The sequence below is a fragment of the Coenobita brevimanus genome, chromosome 71 (assembly GCF_032717465.1).
Source record: "Coenobita brevimanus isolate Jiangsu-jjx chromosome 71, ASM3271746v2, whole genome shotgun sequence".
Taxonomy (NCBI): Eukaryota; Metazoa; Arthropoda; class Malacostraca; order Decapoda; family Coenobitidae; genus Coenobita; species Coenobita brevimanus.
Window position 1 is genome coordinate 49,007,549 of NC_137024.1, and position 27,239 is coordinate 49,034,787.

Genomic DNA, 27,239 nt, shown 5'->3' on the forward strand with positions numbered 1-27,239 from the left:
AAGGTGATGGTTTCTAGGGTTGGTGGCAGTACTGTCAAAGAAGAGGGAGAGTGGTTTGCCACAAGGGCTTAGGAAGCAGTTCCACCTTGTGCAGTGTTTGTGATAAGTGGGGGCATAAGAGATGTAGTGGTATTAGAGGTAGACTGCGAGATAATGCTGATTTCATGTGTGCAATGTGTCAAGGAGAGCTTGTGGAGATTGTCAGGTGTAAAAGGATTGATCGTGCTGGTGAGTCTCTCGAGTGTTTGGAAGACTTTCGTTATTTGGGGGACCTTTTATGTGCTGGAGATGGGGTTAGAGTGAGGAGTGGTTGGAAGAAGTTCAGGGAGGTGTTGGCTCTCCTGACACTGAGAGGGCTCTCCCTCTGTGCTAAGGGATGTTTGTATGCGGCATGTATTAGGAGTGTAATGCTGTATGGTAGTCAGACCTGAGCAGTAAAGGAGGAGGATATTTGCAGGTTCAAATGTACAGATATGTAAAAGTGTGTCGAATGCGAGGCCTAAGGGGGGCTTGGTTTATGATAGAAGAGTTGCGGTAAGAGGTAGGATGAGACTGGAGTGTATTGGTGCTGTGATGAGGAGAGGAAGATTGAGATGGTTTGGGCATGTGGAGAGGATGAGGATGACAGTTGGATGCAGATCAAGAGGTGTTAGTACAGTATTAGGATAGGGTTGTGAGAGGTAGACCAAAAAAGACCTGGAATGGGGTCATTGACTGTGACCTCAGGGATAAAGGACTGAATAGGGAGGCTGCCAAAGATTGAGCTGCATGGAGAGCTGCCATTAGGTGACCAAGGCATAGCCTACACATGCAAGCATGTTGGGGCCTTTATTAACAAAACGAAATGGAACAAAGATTATGAGAGAACTAAAGGAGTTTAACATGGGCATCTTCTTATGAAGAAGTTAATTTTTTTATTCAAAGTTGCAAAAGTGGTGCCACTGGTGGCCAAAAGTAGAACTAGTCAGGCCAACATGATGGAGCTTGGTGGCAGATTATATTTTAACTCCCTCCTACAATCACATCAATATTACAACTTCAGAATCACTACCAGTATGTCAAGTCAGCGTGGTGGAACTTGGTGACCAGGTGGGTAGGGTGGTGGTTGGATGGTTGGGTGGGTGTGGTGGGGCAGGGCAACTGTGATATATTGCTTGACTGTTATGTTACAGGAATGAGTGTTGAAAAGGCATAGTTTTTTTACCTGATCTGGGATTGATAGTGCTGAGTATGTGTTGACAGAGTATTCTGAGTGATGCACAAGGATACTGTAACTGTTAGTAGCGATGTGTTGATGTGTTGGTTCCAGTGGTGCAGAGCTGACAGGTCATGTTTTATCTTTCAGGGGAGTGAGATAGGATCAGGAGTGGAGAAACACGATCAGTCCACCAGCACTGAGACTGAAGAAGCTCCTAGTGAAGACCTCTCTCTACCGCTGTCCATAGACTCAGGGCTTGATCTCTCTAGTGACTATAAGGTACTGTATGTATTAATGCTGTGCTTCTTTTCTAATTGTGATAATATCCATAAACCCTGTTCTATAAAGATCAGTGTTCATGCTTTGTGCTTTAGTTTTAGTTCAGTATATTGTATTAATTCAGCACCTGCTTCCTTCCTGATGTGATGCAGAAGGCACGTGTGTCAGAGGGACGGGTGTGGCTGGCACAACTTTCATGTGCTGCTGGGGACCCTGACTGTCCTCCTGCCCTCCACCTGGCTGCCCTGCTGGACTGGGTGGCTGCCTTGCCCGCCCCATCCCACCATGCCCCCTCCGCACCTGTGAGTCCCACCATTGCCACGCCCCCAAAAGCTGGGATGGGCGTGGAGGAGATTGGTAGCAGCATGGGGCGGGACCTGATGGTCCTGGCCACCCGTCTCCAAGAATCCTTAGCAGACCCTCCATCTCAAGAGGCTGTCTTGCTGGACACAATAACAGTAAGATTCATTTTCACGTGCAGTACATTAATGTTAGCCACAGCTGTCACATCATATGATTTTCTTACCATTCTAGCCACAGCTGTCACATCATATGATTTTCTTACCATTCATTGTCACCTTTTGTCTTCATGGTCAGTTCAGTGTTCATTTTAAAAATTAATTTTCATGTACAGCACCGTGTATTGGTGTCAGCCACAGCTGTCTTTCGTGTCACTTTTCTTACCATTCATTGTCACATTTTGTCTTCATTGTCACCTCAGTGTTCATTTTAACCATTAATGCCAGAGTTGAGGTGAGTATAATATACCAGAGGAAATTTTGTGATGTGCAGAAGCTGCGTGTGTTGGAGAGGTCACTGTGTGGACTACAGGAGCGTGTGGTGAGCCTCACTGAGGAGAACAGAGAACTGCATGAGGCAGTGGCTAACTTGAGTGAAGCTCAAGAGACTCGCACTGAAGCTTCAGGTACAGAGAGTGAGCTGGTGCATCGCAAGACTCCATCCATCCACTCTGACCTGAGTGATGCTGAGCTCAGTGATTCACCAGAGCATCTTCAGGTAACAAATCATACTAGAACCTATAGTTGATATAACTGGCATGAAATTCAGTCATTGATCACTAATGTCCTGTATAGTTTTCCCTTATTACTTTGCTGTATCTCTGACACACTCCTTAGCTTGAGAGTACATTTCATACATTAGTAGTCATTCTAGTATCATCCAATGGAAATGAAATTATATTACTGAAGTTACACCATCTTCCTTGGTCTATTAAAGTAGATAAATGGTGTGATGTAACTAAAGTGTTGTATAGCTTTTGTACAGTAGTATTGAACCTGTTTGATGATACAGTCGTATATATTGCACATTATTAGCTTCAGATATGTAATGTTATTGTATTTTATTTCAAAGTTTAGTTCACGCATTTTAATGGCATATTGTGATTCCTCTTAGCAGGGCCGGGGAGGCAAATTGGGTACACCCCTGGATGCCACCATTAGCTTCCAGGAGTCTGGCATCTTTGACACCTCCTGTGATCTGGTCCATGCCACAACACAGACTGATCTGTGTGACCTAGAACTGCACAAGTCTGAGTGTGACCTGCACAATTCAAGCTGTGATCTGCAGCAAGCCGAGGGTGACCTTCAGAGTGCTGTGGCCCGCCTGGCAGCCATCAGGTCAGCGGTGCAGGGCCGGGACCTGAGGCACCTGCGGGTGCAAGACCTCCAGGTTGGTCATCTCTCATTCATATGCAGTACTTATTTATCTTTATTATGAGATATGCTTCACAAATTCTTATAGTATAATATAAAAATACTGTACAAACAGTCACCTTTAGTCATTATCCAAGCAGTTTTTTCCCAGAATAGTATACTGTACGGTAGTTGTCTTCTGTAAGTGTCAGCAGAATTTTTGTGTGGTATATCTGCTTTCTGTTATGGGGACATCTTTTAATGAAAAGCTCTTGGATGAGAAAGAGAAAGGCATTGTGAACATTTTTTAACTTAATTGACTGACGAGGAGAGTGTAGGTGAGTGAGGTGGAGGGGGCGAGAGGGAGGGGGAGGCCGAGGATGAGATAGAGGGATGGAGTGGAAAGGTATATGAGAGAGGGGGGTGTGAGTTGGGAGCAGGGCAGTGAAATGGCAGGTGATAGGATGATGTGGAGGCAGTTTGTTTGTGGCCACCCCTTACGGGATTGAGGCATCTGGCAATAGATAGATAGATAGATAGAATAGTACTGTAAATTCTTATTTGTCAGTTATGAGTTTTTCTTCCTGTTAACTGTTTACAGGAAAGTGAGGAGTACCTGAGAACAGCGCTAGATGGGCCAAAGATCAGCATGACGAGGGTAGAATACGAGAGCTTGGTGAACACTGAGCGGCAACTGAGACAGGAACTGGAGACCCTTAAGTGTGAGAAGCAGGAATTGGAGTGTGAGAAGCAAGACCTGGTGGTGCAATGTGCTTCCCTCCGCCATCATATACCACCACAGCCACCCCAGTCAGTAGTCAAGGTTCATGTGCACATCTGAACATTCAAAAGAATATTCTTTATTACATATTCATGATCAGTCATTTTTTGCTGTTTCCTCGCTGTTTATAATTGCTAATTGAGTTTTTCAGTATATATATCCACAACTTGCTTGTTCTTCATTTGATGAATGATGCATTTTCTCCCCCATTAACAGTAAAACTCTTGTTTACATTCATATTTAGAGACCATATCAGCATATGTAGGTCTTTTCGCTTGATGGAAGCTGTCCATGCATTGCTCTCTTGAGCCATTTCCCTCCTCAGTCTCTTCTCCTGAAAACCTTCATGCAAGACCTCATTCCATGTCTGCCCTGGTCTGCCTTTGGACATTTCTTCTTCCTCATTACCTGAGAATGTACTCAGTCACTTCCCCTGCTTAATCCTCTCAACATATCCAAACCATCTCAGTGTATCTCAGCATTATTTCTCAACATTTCTTATGCCAAATCCATCTTAGAGCACACTGTTATTAGTTTTGTCACTATGTGTAACCCTGCTTATCCATCTCAGCAGTCTCATTACTGTGCATTCCATTCTGTATCCTCTTCTCTTACAGGCTGTGTCTGACATACAGCATAACTCTCTCAAACATGTTTTGCAGAGTGCATCAGTAGCACAAATGGAGCGCAGATCAGCTGTTTTTTCTCTTGTACAGTACATGTTATAATCTCTTATTGCTTTCTGTATCACATATGACATAAGTGATTTAAAGCTATCAAATACTTTAAAAGTTTTCCAGATAATTGCTATCACCTAGTGAAAGAAGACTTTACATATTCATTCATGGCTAGCATCTTCAGAAGCATTAAGATTATAGTAAATTCATGGAAAAATATGACAGTTATTGGGAGCTGATATAGAAAAACATGAGTAAGGGAGATAATGTTTTTCTTTAACATGTGTTTCTCTACATCACCCTCCTGTAACTCACAGTGTCTCAGCAAGTAAGACAGTAATGATTACTATGCAGGTGTGGTACAGATGCAGAGGAGGCTCTGAAGGGTGAGGTGCGGGTTTTACGACAGAGGCTGGCAATGGCAGAACGGGCGCACCGGGAATTGTTGGAAGAAAAATGTGAGTTGGAGGAGGAAGAAAATGACTCACGGCTGATGGTGCAGAGGTGAGGATAGAAACAGAATACTGTATAAGTTAGAAGCTTTGTAAACACTTTTGATTGATTTTTCCACGTCTAGATCTCTAATACTAGTAGGTGCATTTTTTCATTTGCATATGTCTCTTTCAGTACCTCTCCATGTCTCTTGTCCCATGCTCTTTTTCTCAGTTTTCATTATCAGTCTTTAGCCTTTCATACCTCTTATACTGTTTGCTCTTTCCCTTCTTTCCTTCTCGCATTCATAGTGTGACATGGTGACACCAATATAACCAAGTTGCTCTACTGCCCAGTTATATAAATGTCCCTCATTTCCCTCCATATCTCATGAGAGGAGGATGGTGGACTATAGGAGAAGGGCAGAGTCAGCCTGCAGTCATCAGGTTTCATGTCCAGATGAGCCAGGGGCAACAACAGCACCATTGCCATCAATATATTTTACCTACTTTACATACACTGTTAATGGTAAAACAAATCTTGTTATCCTCTACCATTTCAAGCTTTATTTTTCAGCTGATCAACTGTTTAATTCAGCTACAAAGCCTTTAGCAATTTGGCGAGCACTGTTGTTACTCAGTTTATTTATATATGATAGATTATACTGATGAAAATCTTTTTAAGCTTTAAGTCTGATGACACTTATTTTACTCTTGCTACCTTTAAATTATTTTATTCAACTTAGGAAAGTTTCTACAGTATATGTGAAGGTGTAAATGAAGGCTCTATCTAACTTGTCTAGTTCAAAAAGTCTCCTATAAGCTGAATTTTATTACCTGAAGGCAGTAAGAATAAAATGAATGCAATATCCTTTGAATGAATGATAGCTATGAAACTCAACATGTTGTTACATGAACTGACTACAATTATCTAGTAGTTATTTTAGTATTGTATGAATTGTTACAGAATTACGCAGTTCTAATTACTGCACTAATTAAAAGAATTCATTCATATATATATATTTTTTTAATGCATCTGATGTAATGGAAGAGAGTGGATGAGGAATTTGGAAGGAATTTGAGTGTAAAGTGGAGGGACTGTAAGAAAATGTTCTGGAAAGAGGTGAAAAGAGTAAGACAGGTTGGAAGTGAAGTTAGCAGGGGAGTGAAAGATAAAAATGGTAGATTACTGGTGGAGAAGGGAGAAAAAGTGAGCAGATGGAGAGAACACTTAAAGGAATTGTTGAACATACAGGATGGAAGTAATGCGAGTATAAGTGGCTGGGGAATGGCTGGGAGAAGGAGGGAGGTGAGAAGACAGGAAGAAATCAGTAGGATAGAAGTTGTGGAAGCAATGAAGAAAGTTAAATCGGGGAAAGCCCCAGGAATTGATGGAGTGTGTGGTGAAATGCTGAAGCATGGGGGAGAGATAGTAGTAGAATGGATGTGGAAGATGTGCAGATTGGCCTGGGAGGAAGGTAGAGTCCCGGAGGATTGGAAGTCAGGTATAATTGTTCCCTTGTACAAAGGAAAAGGGGAAAAAGAAGCGTGTGGTAATCATAGGGGCATTTGTCTTCTTAGTATAATAGGAAAAGTGTATGGTAGGATACTTATTGACAGAGTTAGAGAAAGAACAGAGAAATTAGTTGGAGAAGAACAGGAAGGCTTTAGGAAGGGAAGAGGTTGTGTAGATCAGATATTCATTCTGAGATCTTTAGTGGAAAAGTTTCTAGAGAAGGGAAAGAAGTAGTATGTGGCTTTCATGGATTTGGAGAAAGCATATGACAGGGTGGATAGACAAGGATTGTGGAAAGTGTTAAGAATATATGGAGTAGATGGGAAGTTGTTGAATGCTGTGAAGAGTATGTACGATGGTGCGAAGGCTGCAGTGCGTGTGGATGGTGAACTAAGTGAATTTTTCTCTTTGAAAGTTGGGTTGAAACAAGGATGTGTCATGTCTCCATGGTTGTTCAATCTGTACATGGATGGGGTAATAAAAGAGGTACAAGGTATGGTAGTGGATGTTGGAGTGGCCCTGGTGAGAGAGGATAGTGTTTGGAAACTCCCTGTACTGTTGTTTGCAGATGATACTATGTTGTTGAGTGAAGACGAAGGGGAGCTGAAGGCTTGGTGGATGAGTTTGGGAGAGTGTGTAAGAAACGGAATCTAAAGGTGAATGTAGGGAAGAGTAAAGTGATGGTCTTTGAGAGAGGTGAAGTCAGTGAATGTACAGCGAGGTTGGATGGTGAGGAATTGGAAAATGTGAGTACGTTTAAGTACTTGAGTAGTGTGATGAGTAAGGGTGGAGGTTTGGAGGGTGAAGTGCTTGAAAGGGTACAGCAGGGAAGAAAGGTTGCTGGTTCTTTGAAAGCAGTGATAAGAAACAGGGAAGTAAGCATGGAAGTGAAAAAGTTACTACATGACAGTATTGTGATACCAACTCTAACGTACGGAAGTGAAGCTTGGACGTTGTTGGAAGGACACAAGCAGTGGAAATGAGTTATTTAAGAGGAGCCTGTGGAGTCACATGGAGAGACAGGCTGACGAATGAGGATATAAAGGAGCGTTGTAGTGTGGATGTGGATGTGATAGGAAGCGTTATGAGGAACACACTGAGGTGGTTTGGCCATGTGGAGAGGATGGAGGGTGAAAGACTGACGAAGAGAGTGTATTTGAGTGAGTTGGAGGGGGGAAGAGGGAGAGGGAGGCCGAGGATGAGATGGAGGGATGGGGTGGAGAGGTATATGAGAGAGGGGGGTGTGAGTTGGGAGCAGGGCAGTGAAATGGCGGGGGACAGGGCGACTTGGAGGCGATTTGTTTGTGGCCACCCCAAATGGGATTGAGGCGTCTGGCAATAGATAGATAGATAGATAGATAGATAGATTATAGATTCCATGATTCCATGAATAGACAATACAAATTATAAAAACACTGAAACTTTGTAATTATGAAACTGTCACATCTTAACATTAGATGCTGTAATTATGAAACTGTCACATCTTAACATTAGATGCTCTAATTATGAAACTGTCACATCTTAACATTAGATGCTCTAATTATGAAACTGTCACATCTTAACATTAGATGCTCTAATTATGAAACTGTCACATCTTAACATTAGATGCAGTTTCAGTGTGGGCATAATTTCTACCTTAACCTGGTTCATACACATCCTTTCAAGGCATTCATTGGAACTAAGAGTAATTTTTGTCCATCAGGCTGGAGTCACAGATGGAGGCAGCACGTGAGATGGAGAATTTGCTGAGTGCCTCGTTGTCTCAGGAACAGGAGATCTCGCGTGAACTTCACCGGCGAGTTAGGGACCTTCAGGTTAGTTTGTAGCCTCAGTCCAATTGGCTTAGTCATGGTATGGGTTGTTGTTGTTGTTCTTGTTCAACTCCAGTCAGTCTGGTCAAGCAGACCTGTGAACCACAGGCAAGTAACTGTCCCTGCAGGGTTATTCCGTGCAGTAGACTGATTTCCCCTTGTGACAGACAATGCCTCACCACACAAGGCACAGGGAAAAGTTTGGAGGTTTGGCTCCTGGATGGACGCTGCATTTGCATCTCTCCACCTGCTTAACAGGGACACCATAGCAAGCACCACATCACTCTGTTACTTAGTTACGTGGTTACCTCGCAGCAAACTAAATGGTTTCCAAGGTAACAGGAGACCATTAGGCTTGTCATTCAGTGTAGAGCCATCTGAAGTGGAAAGAACAGCAATAAAGAGTGACAAGAATGATGGAGGAAATAGGAAAAGGTGAGGGCAGACTTAGAGAATGAATGATAAATGATGAATGAAGAAGTAGGCAGTAATGCATCATGTGAGTGGATGATGGTCACCACTACCTACCACCTTCATGGTGATCGTAATAAGCAGGTATTTTTATTTTTCTGGTTGTATGAAGTTTATGGATGGCTCTCAGCAGTAATTAGATAAACATTACTGTACTGTATTTATCAGAAATTTTATGCTGTATGACATTTATTTCCAGCATGATTTAAGTATGTGTCCATTTTAACAGATTCTAGAGAAGGAGCATCGGGGACGCCTGGAGAAGCTGAACTCGTTAAAATGCAGAGCTGAGGAAAAGGCAGCTTCTCTCCTGAATATGAAGAATTCACTGATGGAGCAGCTTGTATTTGCTGCATATGGTTTGCTGTTAGTGGAGCAATGGAGGCTTACAGTCCCTTACTCAGCACTTGTTCCATATTGTGGTAAAAAGCTGACAGTTCTTCCTGAAAGTGCTTTAGATACTAATGAAAAAGATGCACCAGTTGAAATGGAGTCTGACCAAGTTACCAGTGATAATGGACCTCACAGTATGAGAGAGTGTGATTTGTATAAAGAGAATGAATATGTATGTGTCCGTGGTCTGTGTGATGCTTCTGTACAAACGTACCTCATCAATTCTGCATGTAATCATGGAACTCTGGCAAGTGTTGGCTCTGTGAGTAGGTGTGACCAAGCCACTATGACCCTAAAGAATGAGTCTCTCAGTGAGAGGGAACAGTTTTATCTCGAGCAGATTGAAAACCTACAGAAGGAGAAGATGACCTTACGAAAGGTAAGATTTGTCCATTTAGTATATGTCACCTGTCGGAGAAATGTAAGTGCCAGCACATGTTGTAACACTCAGTTCCTTCTAAAAGGGACACCTTATGTGTGTAGTACACTGAGGTTTGACTGAAAAGGAAACTTTATTATCGTCATTCCAGAAATCATTTTATAGTTGTTTGTATGCTGTAGAATGTAGTAAGTAAGAGTTGCATCATTACATGGAAGCAACATAACACAGAATTGCAAATTTGCAAATAACATTATACAGTATAGGTATTATCTCTACTTTGAAGCTCTGTATGCTTTGAAAACCAACAGTAGACCCCCACCCGAAGTAAAAAAGCAACTGCATTATTTTACCAGGATTGTGACAACAAAAAATTAAAGATACCATTAATTAGTGTGAGGAATAAGAATTTCTGCTATCACTCTCAATTTAAGAATATAGTAATTTATATATTTTGCTTGATAAAGAGGTCATCAGTTTGACTTGTGTTTTAGGGCCAGGACAGTGAGCGGCGAGATTCTCTTCAGCACCACAAGGATCTTGAAGAAGAACTTGTTGAAGTGAAGACCCAACTTCAGGAAGCTGAACAGGACAAATGCAGACTTTTGTTCCAGTTAGAAGAGGTGCAAGATGAAAAGGACAATATAAAGAAGAATTTACTGCAAAGAATAGAGGAACTGAAAGGGGATATGTCACGTTACAATGACATCTTTGAGCTGGAAAAGAAAGCTCTGCAACAAGCTCACAATACTCAGCTTGAAGAGTCAGAGAAGGAGCGCTGTCAGTTAGAGGACAGAGTTCAGCAACTAGAACTTCAAATATCAACGTTTAGACAAGAACTGGAGGTTGTTGGAGTTGCTGTAGCCAATGACTTGGTGGAGATGGATGCAGATATGGAGAGTATGTTGTCTCAGAACAGGAAGCCATCCATGAAACAGACTGGAGGTGATGGTGAACTGCTGGAGAAAATTAGAGAGCTAGTGAAATCAGAAACCGGCCTCAGACAGCGAATAAGTGATCTTGAGAAGAAGGTAAGCATATCACTCCATTAAGATTAGGTATAATAGTTTTGTTTACCACTTAGGTTTAGGAGGGAACATGCTTTAAATACAAATACAATAAACCCTTGATTTAAAGTTCCTCAGTAGACCAGATATCGAATTTAACAAATACGGTGAAGCCATTGGACTTTTTTTGGTTATAGCCAAAAATGTCCAATACAGTAAACCCTCTATAATTTGGATTAATTGGGGGAAACCTATGTCGAATTATCCAAAAATCCGATTTATTGGAGTTTATGCTTGCCCCTATCCCGAAATCACACCCATGCTCACTAAAACATGACTTTTTCACAAAAACATTGAACAGTACAGTATATTATTACTTTATACTCAAAGAGTGCATAATACAATAAATGAAATAGTATCAAGCCTTGATAATGAAGTCATGCAACACAATAATTGAGTACAGTACACTTAACTGTACCAAAGGTACTGTACAGTTCTTAAAAATTACAGTTATTACTACCCTTATCATTATAAAAACTGTTCACGTCCACTAATCACTGGAACCCTTTTCGGACTTGTCTTGCTTAATTTGAATTTCTGCCTGAATTAAAATTATTTGTCTGGTGGTCAAAAAAGATCCAAATTAACTGATTTCCGAATTATTCGGGTTCAAATTATAGAGGGTTTACTGTATATGTGTTTCCTACCATTCTTACTCCAACAAGGATATGAAATAGACAACAAAAGGGCAAAATTATGGGCCAAGTTAGTGTAAAATGGGTATAGTTTTTATTTTTATTACTAGAATATGCTGTTGTACTTATTTTTTTTCAAACGTGCATGAAATCTCACCTCAGGGGGGACTCTTGGATATAACAGACTTTCGGCATTATCAGATCAGGCTTCCCCCCAATTACTCTGTTAAAGGGAGGATCTACTGTATGTCATTAATTCATCCATATTCTTGTGGCTTGATTAATTTTTGTTTGTATATTGCTTAGTATCTTGTTATAAATAGGTGTTTATGAGTAATATTAAGTAGTACTGTTTGGGGTACCTGTATCTTCACAAAACTGTATCTGCTCTAACTTTGTTTTGCCTAGATATATAAATTAGCCTTATATGCATTTAATTTGTCTTATAATCGAAAGACTCCAGCCACCTTTCAGAGATGTTCATCCATGCTTACAAGGCATGGTGTATTCAGTCCATTTCAGAAGTCAGTATGGAACTGTATTATATCATCATCATCATCATAAGACTTTTTTCCCAACTAAGGCTGGGATGAAAAATATTATAACTTCTCATTATCAACCTGCAGGAATGCGCCTACCATGAAACTATTCGTGAAGCTGACAAGATAATGTCTAGTCATGTGACATCATACAAGCAGCGTATTGAAGATCTGGAGTCTTCAAGGGCCCAGCAGGAGAGCAAAATCCGGCAGCTGGAGGCCTCAGAGGAGCGGCTACGAGCTGCTCTGAGGAGTGGCTCTAGGACCAGTGAGGGGGAGCGTATCTCTGATCTGCTTGACAGACTTATCCAAACAGAGAACTCAGAGCTCAAATTGAAGGAGCGAGTTTGGAACCTGGAGAAAAATGAAAAGGAACTGCAAATAAAGGTATAGTGTTGAATAATAATACTGGTGCTCCATATTGATACTGTAGGTACAGTATATTGCAGATCATTCACAGTAACAATGTACTGCAATAATTAATACAGATTGCATATTATAGTCTTACATATTTCTGATAAACATTATTGTTATTGATGGATGCCTAACTTTGGTGTACTGTGCTGGCACTTCAGTGCAAAATAATGTTTTCAGTTAAAGTATCTTGTACAATTTGTTAGTTATCAGGAGATATGGAATCTTTGTTGAGGTACTGCATTTGATACAGGAGTACAGTATATCATGAGTTCAGGCTGTCAACAAGTATTGTTCAGTTCTCTTCTGATTTTCTGTAAAACAGCCTTATATGGTGTGACACTGTACTGTCATTATGCTTCTGAATTAATGAAGAAAGCTATATCCTGTCCAGTAATTTTAATGTTATCACACTTCATAGTCCTCTTGACATGTTGTACTGTACAGGTATTGTACATATGTTTGGTAGATGATAGAATACTGTTTAGGAACACAAAGGAATTGCAGATGACATGAGGCATGTTGGGCTATGATGAGGCTGTCTACTTGGACAAAACTGATCATACTTGAGATCTAAACATCTGTAAGAGAAAAGAATAGACAAGAGGAATGAAGAGAATTAGAGAGGTTGTTGTCTCACATAGTCTTCTGTAAGGGATTTTCTATATAATTTTTATGACCAAAGCTATATATGTATAGATACAAACTAAAGTATGGAGGGAAGAGACCCTATTAGTGAACCAAGGAAAATGTGGAATATGGCCCTTAGAAGGGACTTCAGGGTTAAAGATACTGTGGAAAAACATGCAACTTGGAAAATGCCCATCAGGTGAATAAGACTGATCTATGCAACAGTGCCCCTTAAGATATTTATATATTTGTTGTGTAGCTGTACTAAGAGTCATCAGGATGTTCCACTAAATTCATTGCCTCTTCTATCCTGAAAGTTTTAAAACTTATAGATACATTAAATCATACAGCTGATGGAAGGTGAGAAAGCCAACCAGAGTCTGCGAGGAGAATTAAGGGACCAGGAAGAGTTGGTCCATCGCCTTATGTCCCTTGAAACTGAAAACAGGGCTCTTTCCGCTGAACTGAGCCAGGTATTTCTTACTCATTGAATTCACTGTACTCAAGACTCATACACTGTATACTGGTAGCTACTCATTACCTTTTTCCTGTTTATTGACTTCATTGTTTTCTAACTAAAGAATTGCTTGCTTCTTTTGCTAACCTCACCTGAAGTTTTCAGGTTTCTCACTACTGTCTCTTCAGCATTTCCATGTAAGTCATAATAATTATATCCAGGCTTAACTGATCTTCCAGCTTCCTTGCTCATTCACACACCATACTCCCTGAATTTTCCTATCTTATGTCTTCTCACCCTCCCAACTCAGTCCAGCTTATTTATTTTTTTCTTCACAACTTCTACGTCTATGTACAGTATATGAATATTTTCTGAATGTGCAGTATGTATGTATAAACTGTTGGAAATGATCTAACAATGATACATTGATAACTTTATACTAATGCTTATACTGTAATGCTATTCATTGTTTTTTGTAAATTTTACTAATCTTAGTTCAGACAAGAACAGGCAGTGTTCTTTTTTATTATTAATATATTCTAAACAGGAAGTTGGACCTCATGGTACAATTATCCATATAGAGATCGAAGAGCCATATATCCTAGGTCTTCTTGCCCCAGGTGTTGATGGGAAACCATGGGTGATGTTGGTGATTTTTTTTTTAAATTGAGTTAATTTCAAATAACTAGTAATTACATATTATGCCTAATACAAATACCAGTTTGATCTTCTTCCCAACCCATTTTTCTATCTTCATAGCATAGGAAGATTTAGAGCAAGTCCCTTTTATCTCTCTGAAGACATGAATCAGGAAGCAAGGCAGACTCAGATACAATGTCAATTCCTGTGTCATTAGAGAGATGGTTGCTCGCTTCACAGATGTCGAGCAATGGGACTGCCATGTAACTGTGCTCCCAAATTTGTAAAGACATTTTGGTTAAGTATTTGAATCATGCTTCTGTTTCTCCCTCCATAAGGGTCAGGACTCAGCCCGCAAAGTATGTGAGTTGCAGCAGAATGAGAGCTTCCTTCGTGGCCGTGTGGAGGAACTAGAGGTTACAGAGAACATGCTAAGGGAGACACTGCATCAGGCCGATCTCATCCTGGCACAACGTGAACGCAAACTCAGAGATCAGGTAAGCGAAGAATCTATCTATTTATCTATTGCCAGATGCCTCAATCCCGTTTGGGGTTGCCACAAACAAATCGCCTCCAAGTCGCCCTGTCCCCCGCCATTTCACTGCCCTGCTTCCAACTCACACCCCCCTCTCTCATATACCTCTCCACCCCATCCCTTCATCTCATTCTCGGCCTCCCCTTCCCTCTTCCCCCCTCCACCTCACTCACATACACTCTCTTTGTCAGTCTTTCACCCTCCATCCTCTCCACATGGCCAAACCACCTCAGTGTGTTCCTCATAACACATCCTATCACATCCACATCAACACCACAATGCTCCTTTATATCCTCATTCGTCAGCCTGTCTCTCCATGTGACTCCACAGGCTCCTCTTAAGTAACTCATTTCCACTGTTCTCACTCTTGACTTGTGTCCTTCCAACAACGTCCAAGCTTCACTTCCGTACGTTAGAGTTGGTATCACAATACTGTCATGTAGTAACTTTTTCACTTCCATGCTCACTTCCCTGTTTCTTATCACTGCTTTCAAAGAACCAGCAACCTTTCTTCCCTGCTGTACCCTTTCAAGCACTTCACCCTCCAAACCTCCATCCTTATTCATCACACTACCCAAGTACTTAAACATACTCACATTTTCCAATTCCTCACCATCCAACCTCGCTGTACATTCACTGACTTCACCTCTCTCAGAGACCATCACTTTACTCTTCCCTACATTCACCTTTAGATTCCGTTTTTTACACACTCTCCCAAACTCATCCACCAAGCCTTGCAGCTCCCCTTCGTCTTCACTCAACAACATAGTATCATCTGCAAACAACAGTATAGGGAGTTTCCAAACACTATCTTCTCTCACCAAGGCCACTCCAACATCCACTACCCTACCTTGTACCTCTTTTATTACCCCATCCACGTACAGATTGAACAACCATGGAGACATGACACATCCGTGTTTCAACCCAACCTCCAAAGAGAAAAATTCACTTAGTTCACCATCCACACGCACTGCAGCCTTCGCACCATCATGCATACTCTTCACAGCATTCAACAACTTCCCATCTACTCCATATATTCTTAGCACTTTCCACAATCCTTGTCTGTCCACCCTGTCATATGCTTTCTCCAAATCCATGAAAGCCGCATACAACTTCTTTCCCTTCTCTAGAAACTTTTCCACTAAAGATCTAAGGATGAATATCTGATCTACACAACCTCTTCCCTTCCTAAAGCCTTCCTGTTCTTCTCCAACTAATTTCTCTGTTCTTTCTCTAACTCTGTCAATAAGTATCCTACCGTATATTTTTCCTATTATACTAAGAAGACAAATGCCCCTATGATTACCACACGCTTCTTTTTCCCCTTTTCCTTTGTACAAGGGAATAATTATACCTGACTTCCAATCCTCTGGGACTCTACCTTCCTCCCAGGCCAATCTGCACATCTTCCACGTCCATTCTACTACTATCTCTCCCCCGTGCTTCATCATTTCACCACACACTCCATCAATTCCTGGGGCTTTCCCCGATTTAACTTTCTTCATTACTTCCACAACTTCTATCCTACTGATTTCTTCCTGTCTTCTCACCTACCTCCTTCTCCCAGCCATTCCCCAGCCACTTATACTCGCATTACTTCCATCCTCTACGTTCAACAATTCCTTAAAGTGTTCTCTCCATCTGCTCACTTTTTCTCCCTTCTCCACTAGTAATCTACCATTTTTATCTTTCACTCCCCTGCTAACTTCACTTCCACCCTGTCTTACTCTTTTCACCTCTTTCCAGAACATTTTCTTACAGTCCCTCCACTTTACACTCAAATTCCTTCCAAATTCCTCATCCACTCTCTTCTTACTCTCTCATACTAATCTTTTCACCTCTCTCTTTCTTTCTACATATAACTCTCTCTTCCGCCTCTCAACTTCTTCCACGCCCCTATTTCTCATCCATTCATTGTATGCTTTCTTCTTTTGTGCCACAGCCTGTTTCACCTCTTCAGTCCACCATGCTGTTCCTTGCACCCCCCTCCGTCTTCTCTTCCTTCCACACACCACAAGTAGATTAAAGTAAAAATGCTGCAGTTTCATGTACATGAATTGTACGTATTGTAGGAGCTTGTACTATCTGTCTGTCTATAGCCAGACTCCTTAATCCCACAAGGAGTAGCCACAAACAAGTCGCCTCCATGTCGCCCTGTCCCCCACCTCTTCACTGCCCTTACCCCAGCTCACACCCCCCACTCTAATATACCTCTCCACTGCATCTTTCCATCTCATCCCCCTTTTTCTTGTCCTTCTGCCCCCTTCCATCTCACTCACATACACTCTCCTCGTCAGTCTCTCCATCCTCTCCACATGGCCAAAGCACCTCATTGTATTTCTCCTAACTCTTTCTGTCACATCCCACCACAACACTCCTTCTTTTCCTCATTTGTCAATCTGTCTTTCCATGTAACTCCATATGCTCCTCTCAGATAAATCATTTCCAGTGCTCTCACTCTCGACTTTTGTCCTTCCAACAAGGTCCAAGCTTCACTACTGTAAGTTAGAGTTGGATTCACAATACTGTCATGCAGTGCCTTTTTTACTTTCATGCTCATTTCCCTATTTCTTATCACTGCCATTTCTCTATTTCTTATCAAAGAACCAACAACTTTTCTTCCCTTTTGTACCCTTTCAACCACTTCATCTTCTAAACCTCCATCCATACTTATCACATTACCCAAGTACTTAAATACACTCACATTTTCCATTTCCGCGTCATCCAACCTCATTGTACATTAGGTGACTTCATTTATCTCAAAGACCATAACCTTTCTCTTCCCTACATTCACCTTTAGACTCCATTTCTAACATACTCTCCCAGACTTATTCACCAGGTCTTGCAGTTCCCCTTCAACTTCTTTTAACAGTACAATATCATCTGCAAACAACAGAACAGTAAGTTTCCAAACACTGCCCTCTCTCATTAGGGCCATTCCAACATCCACTGCTTTACTTTGTATCTTATATAACCCCATCTATATACAGATTGGACAACCATGGAGACATGGCACATCCCTCTTTTGGTCCAACATTTAGATAGAAAAACTCACCCAGTTCATCATCCATATGCCTTAGCACCCTCATATATACTCTTCATGGCATTCACCAGCTTCCCATTTACTCCATGCATTCTTAATATTTTCTAAATTTTTTATCTGTCCACTCTGTCATATGCTTTCTCCTGATCCATCAAGGCTGCATACTTCTTTCCTTTCACTGGAATCTTTTCCACCATAAGACCATAGGATGAGTATCTGATCTACAAAACTTCTTCCCTTCCTAAAACCTCCCTGTTCTTCTCCTACTAATTTCTCTGTTATTTCATGTGTTAGTGAGTGTCCTACCATTTACTTTTCTGCTTTTTTGTAGTACCTATGTCCATTCATTCATTTTTGAAAGCTCCAACATGCTTGCATGCGTTGGCTTTGGTCACCTAATGGCGATTCTATGCTGCTCAATATCTGGCAGCTTCCCTATTCAGTCCCTTATCCCTGTGGTCTCATTCAGTGACCTCATCCCAGGTCTTTTTCAGTCCACCTCTTTCAGCTCTACCCCTAACATTAACACTTCTCACTTTCTGCACCCAATTATTATACCCCATCCTCTCCACATGCCAAAACCATCTCAGTCTTCCTCTCCTCATCACAGTATCAGTACACTCGAGTCCCATCCTACCCCTCAACTCTTCCATCATAAACCCAACCTCCCCAGGCCTCACATTCAGGGATGCACTGCACATCCCTCTAATCATTGTCATTTCTGTACGGTTTAGCCTGCGAATATCCTGTTCTTTACTGCCCAAGTCTGACTGCCATACAGCATTGCACTCCTAACACATGCTGCATACAAAGATCCCGTAGCATGGAGGGAGAGCTCTCTCAATGTCAGGAGAGGCAACAGCTCCCTGAACTTCTTCCAACCACTCCTCACACTAACCACAGTGCTAGCTCCAACCCCACCTCCATCACATAACATGTCTCCTAAATAACAAAACTCCTTCACACACTCCAGAGACTCGACAGCAAGTTCAATCTTTTCACGCCTGACAATCTCCACCTGCTCTCCCCAACACACGGCACACATGAAATCAACATTATCTTGCATTCTGCCTCTAATACCACTACCGGTATATCTCTCATGCACCCACTTATCACAGACACTGCATAAGATGGAATTACTTCCCACGCCCTTGTGGCAGATTGCACATGGTCTCTCTCCCTCTTCTTTGACAGTACCTCCACCAGTCGTAGATACCATCACTTTTGTTTTATCTGCATTTACTGTTAAGCCCTTGTGCCCCCTACCATCTCTCCACTTCCTAAATCTTTCCTCTGCCCCTCTTTCATTTTCTGCAGTCAACACCAAATCATCAGCTTACAACATCTCCCCTGGGAGTCCATATCTGAAGTCACATGAGAGAGCTTTACGTACCATGATAAACAACAGAGGGATCAAAACTGACCCCTGGTGCACACCAGCTTTCACAGAAAACTCATTCAAATCTCCATTCACCCTTACCAGGATGCAAGCACCCACTTACATGGCCATAACAACCCTAACCAGCCACTCCTTGATCCCAAGCTTTCTCATTGCCCGGTTCACCACCTCTCAAGGGACTTTGTCAAAGGTCTTCTCCAGTTCAACAAAAACAAAGTACTGTGCCCTTTTCTTTCCTATATATTTTTCCTGAAGGTGTTGAACAATAAATATGGCATCAGTGGTCCCTTGTCTGGCATAAATCCAAACTGCATCTCATCAATATTCACTCTTTATCTAATCATGCCATGTAGAACTCTCCATTACCATCATTATCTGGTCTAGCTTTATGCCTCTATAATTTCCTCTTTTGAGGGCATCATCCATCCCCTTGTACACATTTACAATTACTGTACACTCTTCAACCAGTCACGTGGGACAACACTCTCATATATAATCGTAAATATCAGGTCAGTGACCAACCTCACTTCTATATCTGTTTGAGTCAGCATTGTTGGGACGTAGGCTATGAATCAGATTTGACAGCTCTGATAAAATTAGAAGACACTTCTTCAGTACTACAATATACTGCAACCTTACTTGATGTAATCAACCCATATTTACATGGTATGAATTAAAATTCAGGCATTATTTTATCCTTTTAAACTTTAGATAGATAGGTAGACAGCTGGACAGATAGCAGCACAGTAGCATTTTAGTAGTATAAGCACTTTTATTGGATTAGACATTATTATCAGATTATGTTATTAAATATTTGATGCATATGTAAGTTATATGATTACAGAAATCTTATGGATTAATATTCCTCTCGAAAGATATTGGTTTCATGCAGCATCAGACAATATCTTTAGAATTTCATTCATTTATAAAAGTATTGCTCTGCAATCAGATAAATTTGGATTTGCAATAAAAATTTTTATGGTGTAAATGAAAACTGCTAGGTATGTAGAAGTGATTTTAGCATTATTTCATTTTGCCATAGGTATCGTCACTGCAAGAGGAACTACAGGCATGCCGAAGCCAGCTAGAGGCAGGATCACTGAGGGAGCACTGTGCCCGTGAGGCAGAATCTGCTTGTAAGAAGCAGCTAGAAGATGTGAGAACTCGTCTGGCTGAAGCAGAGAAAGAGTTGATGGAATCGTCCTCAGAGACAATAAGTCATGAAACACAGCACCGCTCAGAGGTAAAGAACTGGTTAAACATAGAGTACAATGTTGCTTTTTGTTTATTTCTTGCCACACAAAGGGCATGGCAGGGTACAGTATTTATATTCTACTGTAAATACCTACATTATTGTATTTATAATATCAACAGTTAATATTCAATACAGGTTATCAGTGATTGAGTTTTTAAGGAAATAAATGATATACACAAAAATTGAGGTGAGTCTGTCAACCAATGAAACATGAAATATACAAAGAGAGACTGGAAGGGAATCAAAATCAGGAATGGGTAGAAAGAAAAATGGAGGCTGGTGGGGCTTAGCTACAAATTTTAAAATTGGATGGTCGTCAAGCCTAAATATAGTGTGACATAAGGAGAGCTCATTACAGATTCCAGGGATATTCATGTGGAAATTAGGAGTGGCTCTTTCAGAATTGGCCATTGCCACCCTGACCACCCCTTTGGCTGTGCCACTGGGAGGATGGGAGGAGAGAAGGAAGATTACTAGGTGGATAAGGTGAAAGGATGAAATTGGAAACAGTGACAGACTCGAGAGTGATATCAAGGGAATGATGGTTATGAGGGGTACTTTCCAAAGAGTAATAGAAATAAATAGACTGCAAGGATATTTAGAGTACAGTACAATACCTGTATGTAGTTGTAATTATTTTTTAGTATTGTTATTCATGTTAAGTGTTTGGTTAATTCTTATTCATTTTTTGTTTACTTTTGTCTCCCAGGTGACTAAGCTACGGAACCAGCTGAAACTATGTAACTCGCAGCTAATGGAGCTGGATCGGCTGAACTGTGAGCTGAGAGAGCGAGTGATGGAGGCAGAGAGGGAGGGGCAGCGCTATGCTTCTGAACTGGAGGAGCTCAGCAGAAGGCACGAGCAGGACCTCGTCACCTTAAACCTTCAGGTTAGTTTAGGTTAGGTTAAAAGAGGTTAACATGACAATTCAAGAAAGGAAGGATATACTAAGGAAATTCATGGCTGGCTAGTGATTGATGAGTCATAATGAATGCAGAAGAGAAGAAAGTAGTGTATATTGAACACAGGTTGATATGGTGAGCTGAAATTTCAGTGAATTATCCTATATTGGATAATTTTTGGCTAAACTGTATAAATCAGCCTTATGACATGTAACTACAGTATTAAAAAGATTAACTACCATACATGGCTACATCAGTAAGGTTTTATGGTTATCACTAGAGTCTAATGTGTACAAACAAATAAGCTTACAGGTTAGGCATGCAAGCCAAGAGATGATCCATTTTAACTCTCTCACAGTCGACAACTCTTGTATTTCATTCTAGTTAATGCCAGCTGATATTGTTTTTCATCTAAGAATGAGTGTAGGAGCATTAGATTGTTAATACTGGTGTCATAAGAGTAGTATTCTGTTTCAGCTTATGCCAGGTGAATTTCTTCAAATGAGGTTGAATCATAGGAACCTGAAAGTGTTAATATGATCTTGTGCAGGTGTCTAGTAGGGACAGCCGTGTGGAGGAGCTTGAGACCCAGGTGGAGCAGCTTAGCCAGAATAGTGCCAAGGGTGAACTTGATGCCCTGGCATCCACCCCCCTGCCTGTCCTTCATGCTGCCCTTGCCTCCATCACCAATGCAGTCACGGTCAGTCAGTGCTTGCTGCTAGGCTGTGGTTATTATGCTGATCATTTTTTTTTTTTTTTATCATAACAGCCTTGTTTTACCACACTGCTGTGTTACTTTGCTAAAATTCTGTTATTTGTGTAAAACTTCCCCAATAAGTATTAAACAGAGGTAAGAGCTTCTTTTATGATATTCAGTGAAAATTTTCTGTTGTATCTTTGTACAGAACTGTGAGTCCTGCAGTGTGACCCAGCACGTGGCTTTGGCAGATGTCAGCAGTCAATTAGGAACCCTTACTGAGCTGCTTGAGGGTCAGCATGGTACCACTGATGCTCCACCCTCTGATGCTGAGGATGATGTATTGGGTATGTGAACCTTGCTACATAGTTCATCATCATTAAATTGGGGATGTATTCCAAAATATCACAACTTCTTTCTTGGTAGGAGATGGGGGTGCCCATTGTCCATTCACTTGATTTAGTGCTGCCTATTTCTACCTTCATATCCATCAGTTTATTTTTGTGTCTATACTCCTGTTTTTCCATTTCCCTCATTCTTCCTGTCACTGTCTGTCACTTTTTTCTCTTTCTTTTTTTTAAGGCTCCAACATGCTTGCATGCATCAGCCTTGCACACCTAATGGCAGCTCTCCATGCTGCTCGATCTCTGGCAGCCTCCGTACTCAGTCCCTAATCCCTGAGGTCACACTCAGTGACCTTGTCCCAGGTCATTATGGGTCTACCTATTGCAACCCCACCCCTAACTTTAACACTTCTCGCTTTCTGCACTCATTTATCATCCCCCGTCCTCTCCACATGCCCAACCTCTTCCTTCCACTTCAGATGGCTCTACACTGAGTTACAAGATTTTTTTTTTTTTTTTTTTAATAACTCAGAAAACCCTTTGCAGTGCTGTGTAATACCCATATAGCCAAATAACATTGTGACATGGAGCATAGTATGGTGCCCCAGTTAACTAGGTGGAGAGATGTAAATACAGCATCCACCCAGGAACCAAATCTCCACATTAATCCACATGCCTCGCTGTGGCTGTGCGCAATAATCTGTATGGGAACATCATTTCACTGCACAAGGTGGCCTTGCAGGGTTGGTTGTTTGCCTGCAGTTGATGGGTCTTCTCCATCTGACAGACTAGGGTAGCACAGCAACAACAACAACAATGTCTTCCATACAGTTAGTACTGTAGTTCAGGGGAAACAGGTTTATTAACCCCTAAAGACCGCATTTTTCTGAAGCTATGTTCAACCCCGGCCACAATTTGGGGTCAATTTTTCGACTTTTACCAAGGTAAAATTTTTTCTAAAAGGTTTGAAACGCTTCAATTTACACCTGATATTGCCAATCACAGTCCCCTAGGCCAATTGGTTACTGCAAAATTACCCATCAAAGATTATAAAAGTCCCTCCTGGCAGTAAGAAAGAACATGAAAAAATTGGCAGAAAACTAATTTTCCCAAGAAAACCTTGCCAAAATCAATGAAATCAATGTAAAATATGTTTCTGTTGATGAAACTAGGTGTAGGGGTGAGCATGATTAAAAAAAAAAAAAAAAAAAAAAAAAAAAAAGCACTGGAAACATTCAGCAAAAACCTAATGTTTGCAAGAGAACCTTACCAAAATCAATGAAATCAATGTAAAATATGTTTCTGATGATGAAACTTGGTGCAGGAGCCAGCATGAGAGTAAAAAAAAAAAAAAATGGTGAAAGTAGACAGAGACAAGGCAATCATGGCAGGGAAATTACTGTGCCATATTCAGGACAAAGGATAGGGAGGGAGGAAGATGGAGGTAGGGTGGGGTGTCTCTGGTGGGGGTGAGGGAGGATGAGACACACCCCCATTGCAGGGGAAGTGGTGTGGAGGTTATTACTGTGGGAGAAAACACACACAAAGGGATCATAGCAGGGATTTTGCTGCATCATTCGATATAAAGGGGGGGTGGAGGGAGATGGAGGAGGGGGGGACATGGGAGGAGGTGGTGAGCGGGCATGAGACACCCCCCCTTCATACTACGTAGATGTGATATTGGTAAGTAGTTTGGGTGGGAGGGGACAGAGCAGGGTGTATCCAATCAGCCAGAAGGAGGTGGAGAAGTGGCTGGGGGGGGGAGGTCCCCTCATGGACCCCACTGGGGGGAAGGATCTTCCTTCCCACCACGTCATCCTCTAGTTCTGAATGGGTAGGAACCATTTATGTCATAAAAGGTGCTGGCTTTGTGCTTGGCAGTTTTTGACAGACTTTTTACGATCGTCAGTCATAGGACTGTACAGGGCAAACTTGCAAACTCATGATCATTAGTCATAATCCTTTAGGGGTTAATATTATTGGTATCAGTGGAGCTTTATGTAACTGATGTGAAGTTGATGGCAAAAGTGAATACTATAAAAAAAAAAAAAAATAGTAAGGGCTTACTGTAGGTCAGCTACTTAAAGTGTGTAAATATTTTTGTCATTTTGCAACTTTTTTTCCCCTAGCTTAATGGCAAAGTAAGACAGTACTACTGCTCTGCATCCATTCTATAGCACTTAGTTACTAGCATACCATATTCTGTGTGTTAATCACTTAATACAGCATAGCCTTCAAGGTAGAGAGATGGCAGTTTTAGATACTTCACCTGTACAGTATTACTGTGACAATCATCTGTATCATTGAAGTTTTTTTGTACAGAATGGCTGTTTTGTATGAGAAAACACAAGCAGATTCAGCATTTTAATGCTGTCCACATACTTATATGGCAGAAACTGCAGAAAACTTGGCAATGGAAGCCATGACGACCCCCCCTCCTTGCCCCGCTCGGGAGGGCTTGCGGGATGACAGCAGCGGGGATGACAATAACAACAACAGCACTGTGCGCAGGAGAAGCAAGAAACGTCTAATGAAGGTGAGTGTTCAAGCTTTCTTTCTTAATATTGTGTCTGTCTGTCTATAGTCAGACACCACAATCCAGTAAGGGTTGGCCGTTTGTCTTTGAGTTACATACAGGTGGGTCCTGTTATGCGACCACTTGATATAAGAGAAACCGACGATACGACCTGGGTAAATTAGGGACTATTTTCGTTATACAATCTCCAAAATCCAATGATATGACATTCAGTCTGGGGCGAGGTGGGAGGATTCTAACTCAGTCATCCCAGCAAATGCAGTCACCACCATTTTCTCTCAACCTCGGATAGAAATAGCGGGACTTCTCAGCTGCAGTATTGCCAGACGTGCGATAATTATCGCAAAATGTGATATATTGACACATTTTGTGATATGCGGTAGCATCTACGCGATAATGTGATAACTTTCATAATTTTATAATCTGAAATATAAATCAGGGATTGCAAAATTAACAAGTCTGCTGTAAGACTAGTACAACAGTAGGATTTAGTAATGTGTACAATAACCAGTATTATAATCTGGTAGGTACTTAACAGTTAAACAAATTCTATAACGTTAATTAAATACTCCACACAAAAATATATTAATTCCTCAGTAATTACTGTACTGATTTATGTGAAGAAATGCCTTTGTTTATGAGTACAATAATATTGATCAAAAAGTGATAATTTTAACGTTCTGGGAACGATAATGTGGGTTTAGGAATCTGGCACAGCTGCTCAGCTGACGACCGCCAGCTTCCCACCTCCAACACAACATTACCACCTATAAATGAGTGTTTTGCATGTTTTGTATGTTTAATGTGCAGTCATGTTATTTGCATACTGTTTACTCTTTCAGGTAGGTACTTAACAGTTAAACAAATTCAGTAACATTAATTAAATACTCCACATATAAATATATCAATTCCACAGTAGTTACTGATTTATGTGAAGAAATGCCTTTGTTTATGAGTGCAATAATTTTGATCAAAAAGTGATAATTTTAACGTACTGGGAACGGTAATCTGGGTTTAGGAATCTGGCACAGCTGACGATCGCCAGCTTCCCACCTCCAGCACAACATTACCACCTATAAATGAGTGTTATGTAAGTTTTGTATGTTTAATTAATGTGCAGTCATGTTATTTGCATACTATTTACTCTTTCAGGTTGCTTTCTCTGCAGTTCAGTAATACAGATATATTTGTTGCTCTTGGTATTGTATATTTTAGCTTGAAAACTTGCCTTTGATGGGGTCCTTGAACCAAACCAATATTTTACCATTAGTTACGTGTTCCGTTATATGAGAATTCATTATACAACTATGCCAAATGGAACCTAACTGCTCGTATCTTTGGGACTTCCCTGTAGTTGTTTTATGGGGAGGGGCACTAACCCTCCACCAACCCACTTGTTGACATGTAGGGAACATGTATAGGTTGGTTGTATGGTTACCACCCAATGTTGTAAATGGTTTCTTGGCTTACAGGAAACCATTAGGCTGGCCACTCAATGTAAAGCTACCCAAAAATAATAGAAGAGTAATAAAAAGTGACAGGTAAGATGGGAGGAATAGGAAGAGAGGAGGGCAGACAGAAGAAGAATGATAAAGGTGAAGGAAAAAGTAGCCAGCACCACATCCAGGGAGTGGATGATGGTGAGAAATAGGAAGAGAGGAGGACAGCCACAGAAAAAGAATGATAAAGATGAAGGAAGAAGTAGACAGCGCTGCATCAAGTGAGTGGATGATGGAGAGAAATAGGAAGAGAGGAGGGCAAACACAGAAAGAGAATGATAAAGGTGAAGGAAGAAGTAGGCACCACTACATCAAGTGAGTGGATGATGATCACCACCACCAACCACCATTGTATTACATATTAAACTCGGGATTCTTCTGACAGGGGTAAGGCAGCTTGATAGCTTGACCGTTCAGTCACTTGACTTATAATTACAAGATCTGATATTTGACTCACTGGGCTGTCTGAGCTTATAAATGCTGGGTTCTCTCCTCTTAACATCATCTCCCTTCCCAGTCTATCCTAAGTTTGCATAGAAAAGTATGACACTCTTCCTTTGTGGAGTAAGGTGTAACACAGTGGAGGATTTGGTTGTACAGTGTCTTTTTTTTTTTTTTTCCATATTGAAGAATGGATTAAAATTTACTGCCAGTTTCCATTTTTTTTAAAGTTTTTGCACACCCATTACTCATAAGAAGGATCTAAGTACAAATAGTACTAAAATCATTATTGACAAGGCTGTATCACTGAATATTTATGCACTTATGCACATTTGGACCTAACTTTATTTCCGTTTATAGGATCGGCACCAACCCACATCAACAGCTGCCCCTTCTACAATTCTTGAGGAGCTAGAAGAGAAAGTGAAAGAGATGGAAGAAGTGGTGGGGGTGAAGGAAGAGGAGGTGCGCCAAAAGGAGGAGGAACTGCGAGCAATGGAGCAAATACTAAAAACAAAGGAGGAAGAACTTCGCCTGGCTGACAGTGAGGCATCTGAGTTAAATACCCAGCTTCAAGCACGTGATTCATCCCTCATGGAAAAGGTGGGTGTGAGGTACA

The 27,239-nt window shown here is 41.1% G+C and overlaps 1 protein-coding gene across 7 annotated transcripts in view; it reads left to right on the top strand.

The window, feature by feature from the left end:
- LOC145406856 (uncharacterized) overlaps nucleotides 1-27,239 on the top strand; it is a 560,030-nt gene that overhangs the window by 500,173 nt on the left and 32,618 nt on the right. For 6 of the 7 annotated variants that reach the window (XR_013898600.1, XM_080277963.1, XM_080277968.1 and 3 more), the window contains 18 exons: nucleotides 1,346-1,477; nucleotides 1,630-1,935; nucleotides 2,270-2,494; nucleotides 2,891-3,166; nucleotides 3,731-3,939; nucleotides 4,942-5,091; nucleotides 8,237-8,348; nucleotides 9,046-9,588; nucleotides 10,083-10,619; nucleotides 11,917-12,216; nucleotides 13,224-13,346; nucleotides 14,308-14,466; nucleotides 19,989-20,189; nucleotides 20,911-21,090; nucleotides 21,654-21,803; nucleotides 22,009-22,147; nucleotides 24,538-24,680; nucleotides 26,981-27,223. Coding sequence is in view for 6 of the 7 variants with exons in the window: in XM_080277963.1 (XP_080134089.1) it covers nucleotides 1,346-1,477; nucleotides 1,630-1,935; nucleotides 2,270-2,494; nucleotides 2,891-3,166; nucleotides 3,731-3,939; nucleotides 4,942-5,091; nucleotides 8,237-8,348; nucleotides 9,046-9,588; nucleotides 10,083-10,619; nucleotides 11,917-12,216; nucleotides 13,224-13,346; nucleotides 14,308-14,466; nucleotides 19,989-20,189; nucleotides 20,911-21,090; nucleotides 21,654-21,803; nucleotides 22,009-22,147; nucleotides 24,538-24,680; nucleotides 26,981-27,223 (4,128 nt within the window). In the remaining variant the exon portion in view is untranslated. The remainder of the gene's footprint in view (nucleotides 1-1,345; nucleotides 1,478-1,629; nucleotides 1,936-2,269; nucleotides 2,495-2,890; nucleotides 3,167-3,730; nucleotides 3,940-4,941; nucleotides 5,092-8,236; nucleotides 8,349-9,045; nucleotides 9,589-10,082; nucleotides 10,620-11,916; nucleotides 12,217-13,223; nucleotides 13,347-14,307; nucleotides 14,467-19,988; nucleotides 20,190-20,910; nucleotides 21,091-21,653; nucleotides 21,804-22,008; nucleotides 22,148-24,537; nucleotides 24,681-26,980; nucleotides 27,224-27,239) is intronic. The other variant, XM_080277965.1, reaches the window with a different exon arrangement.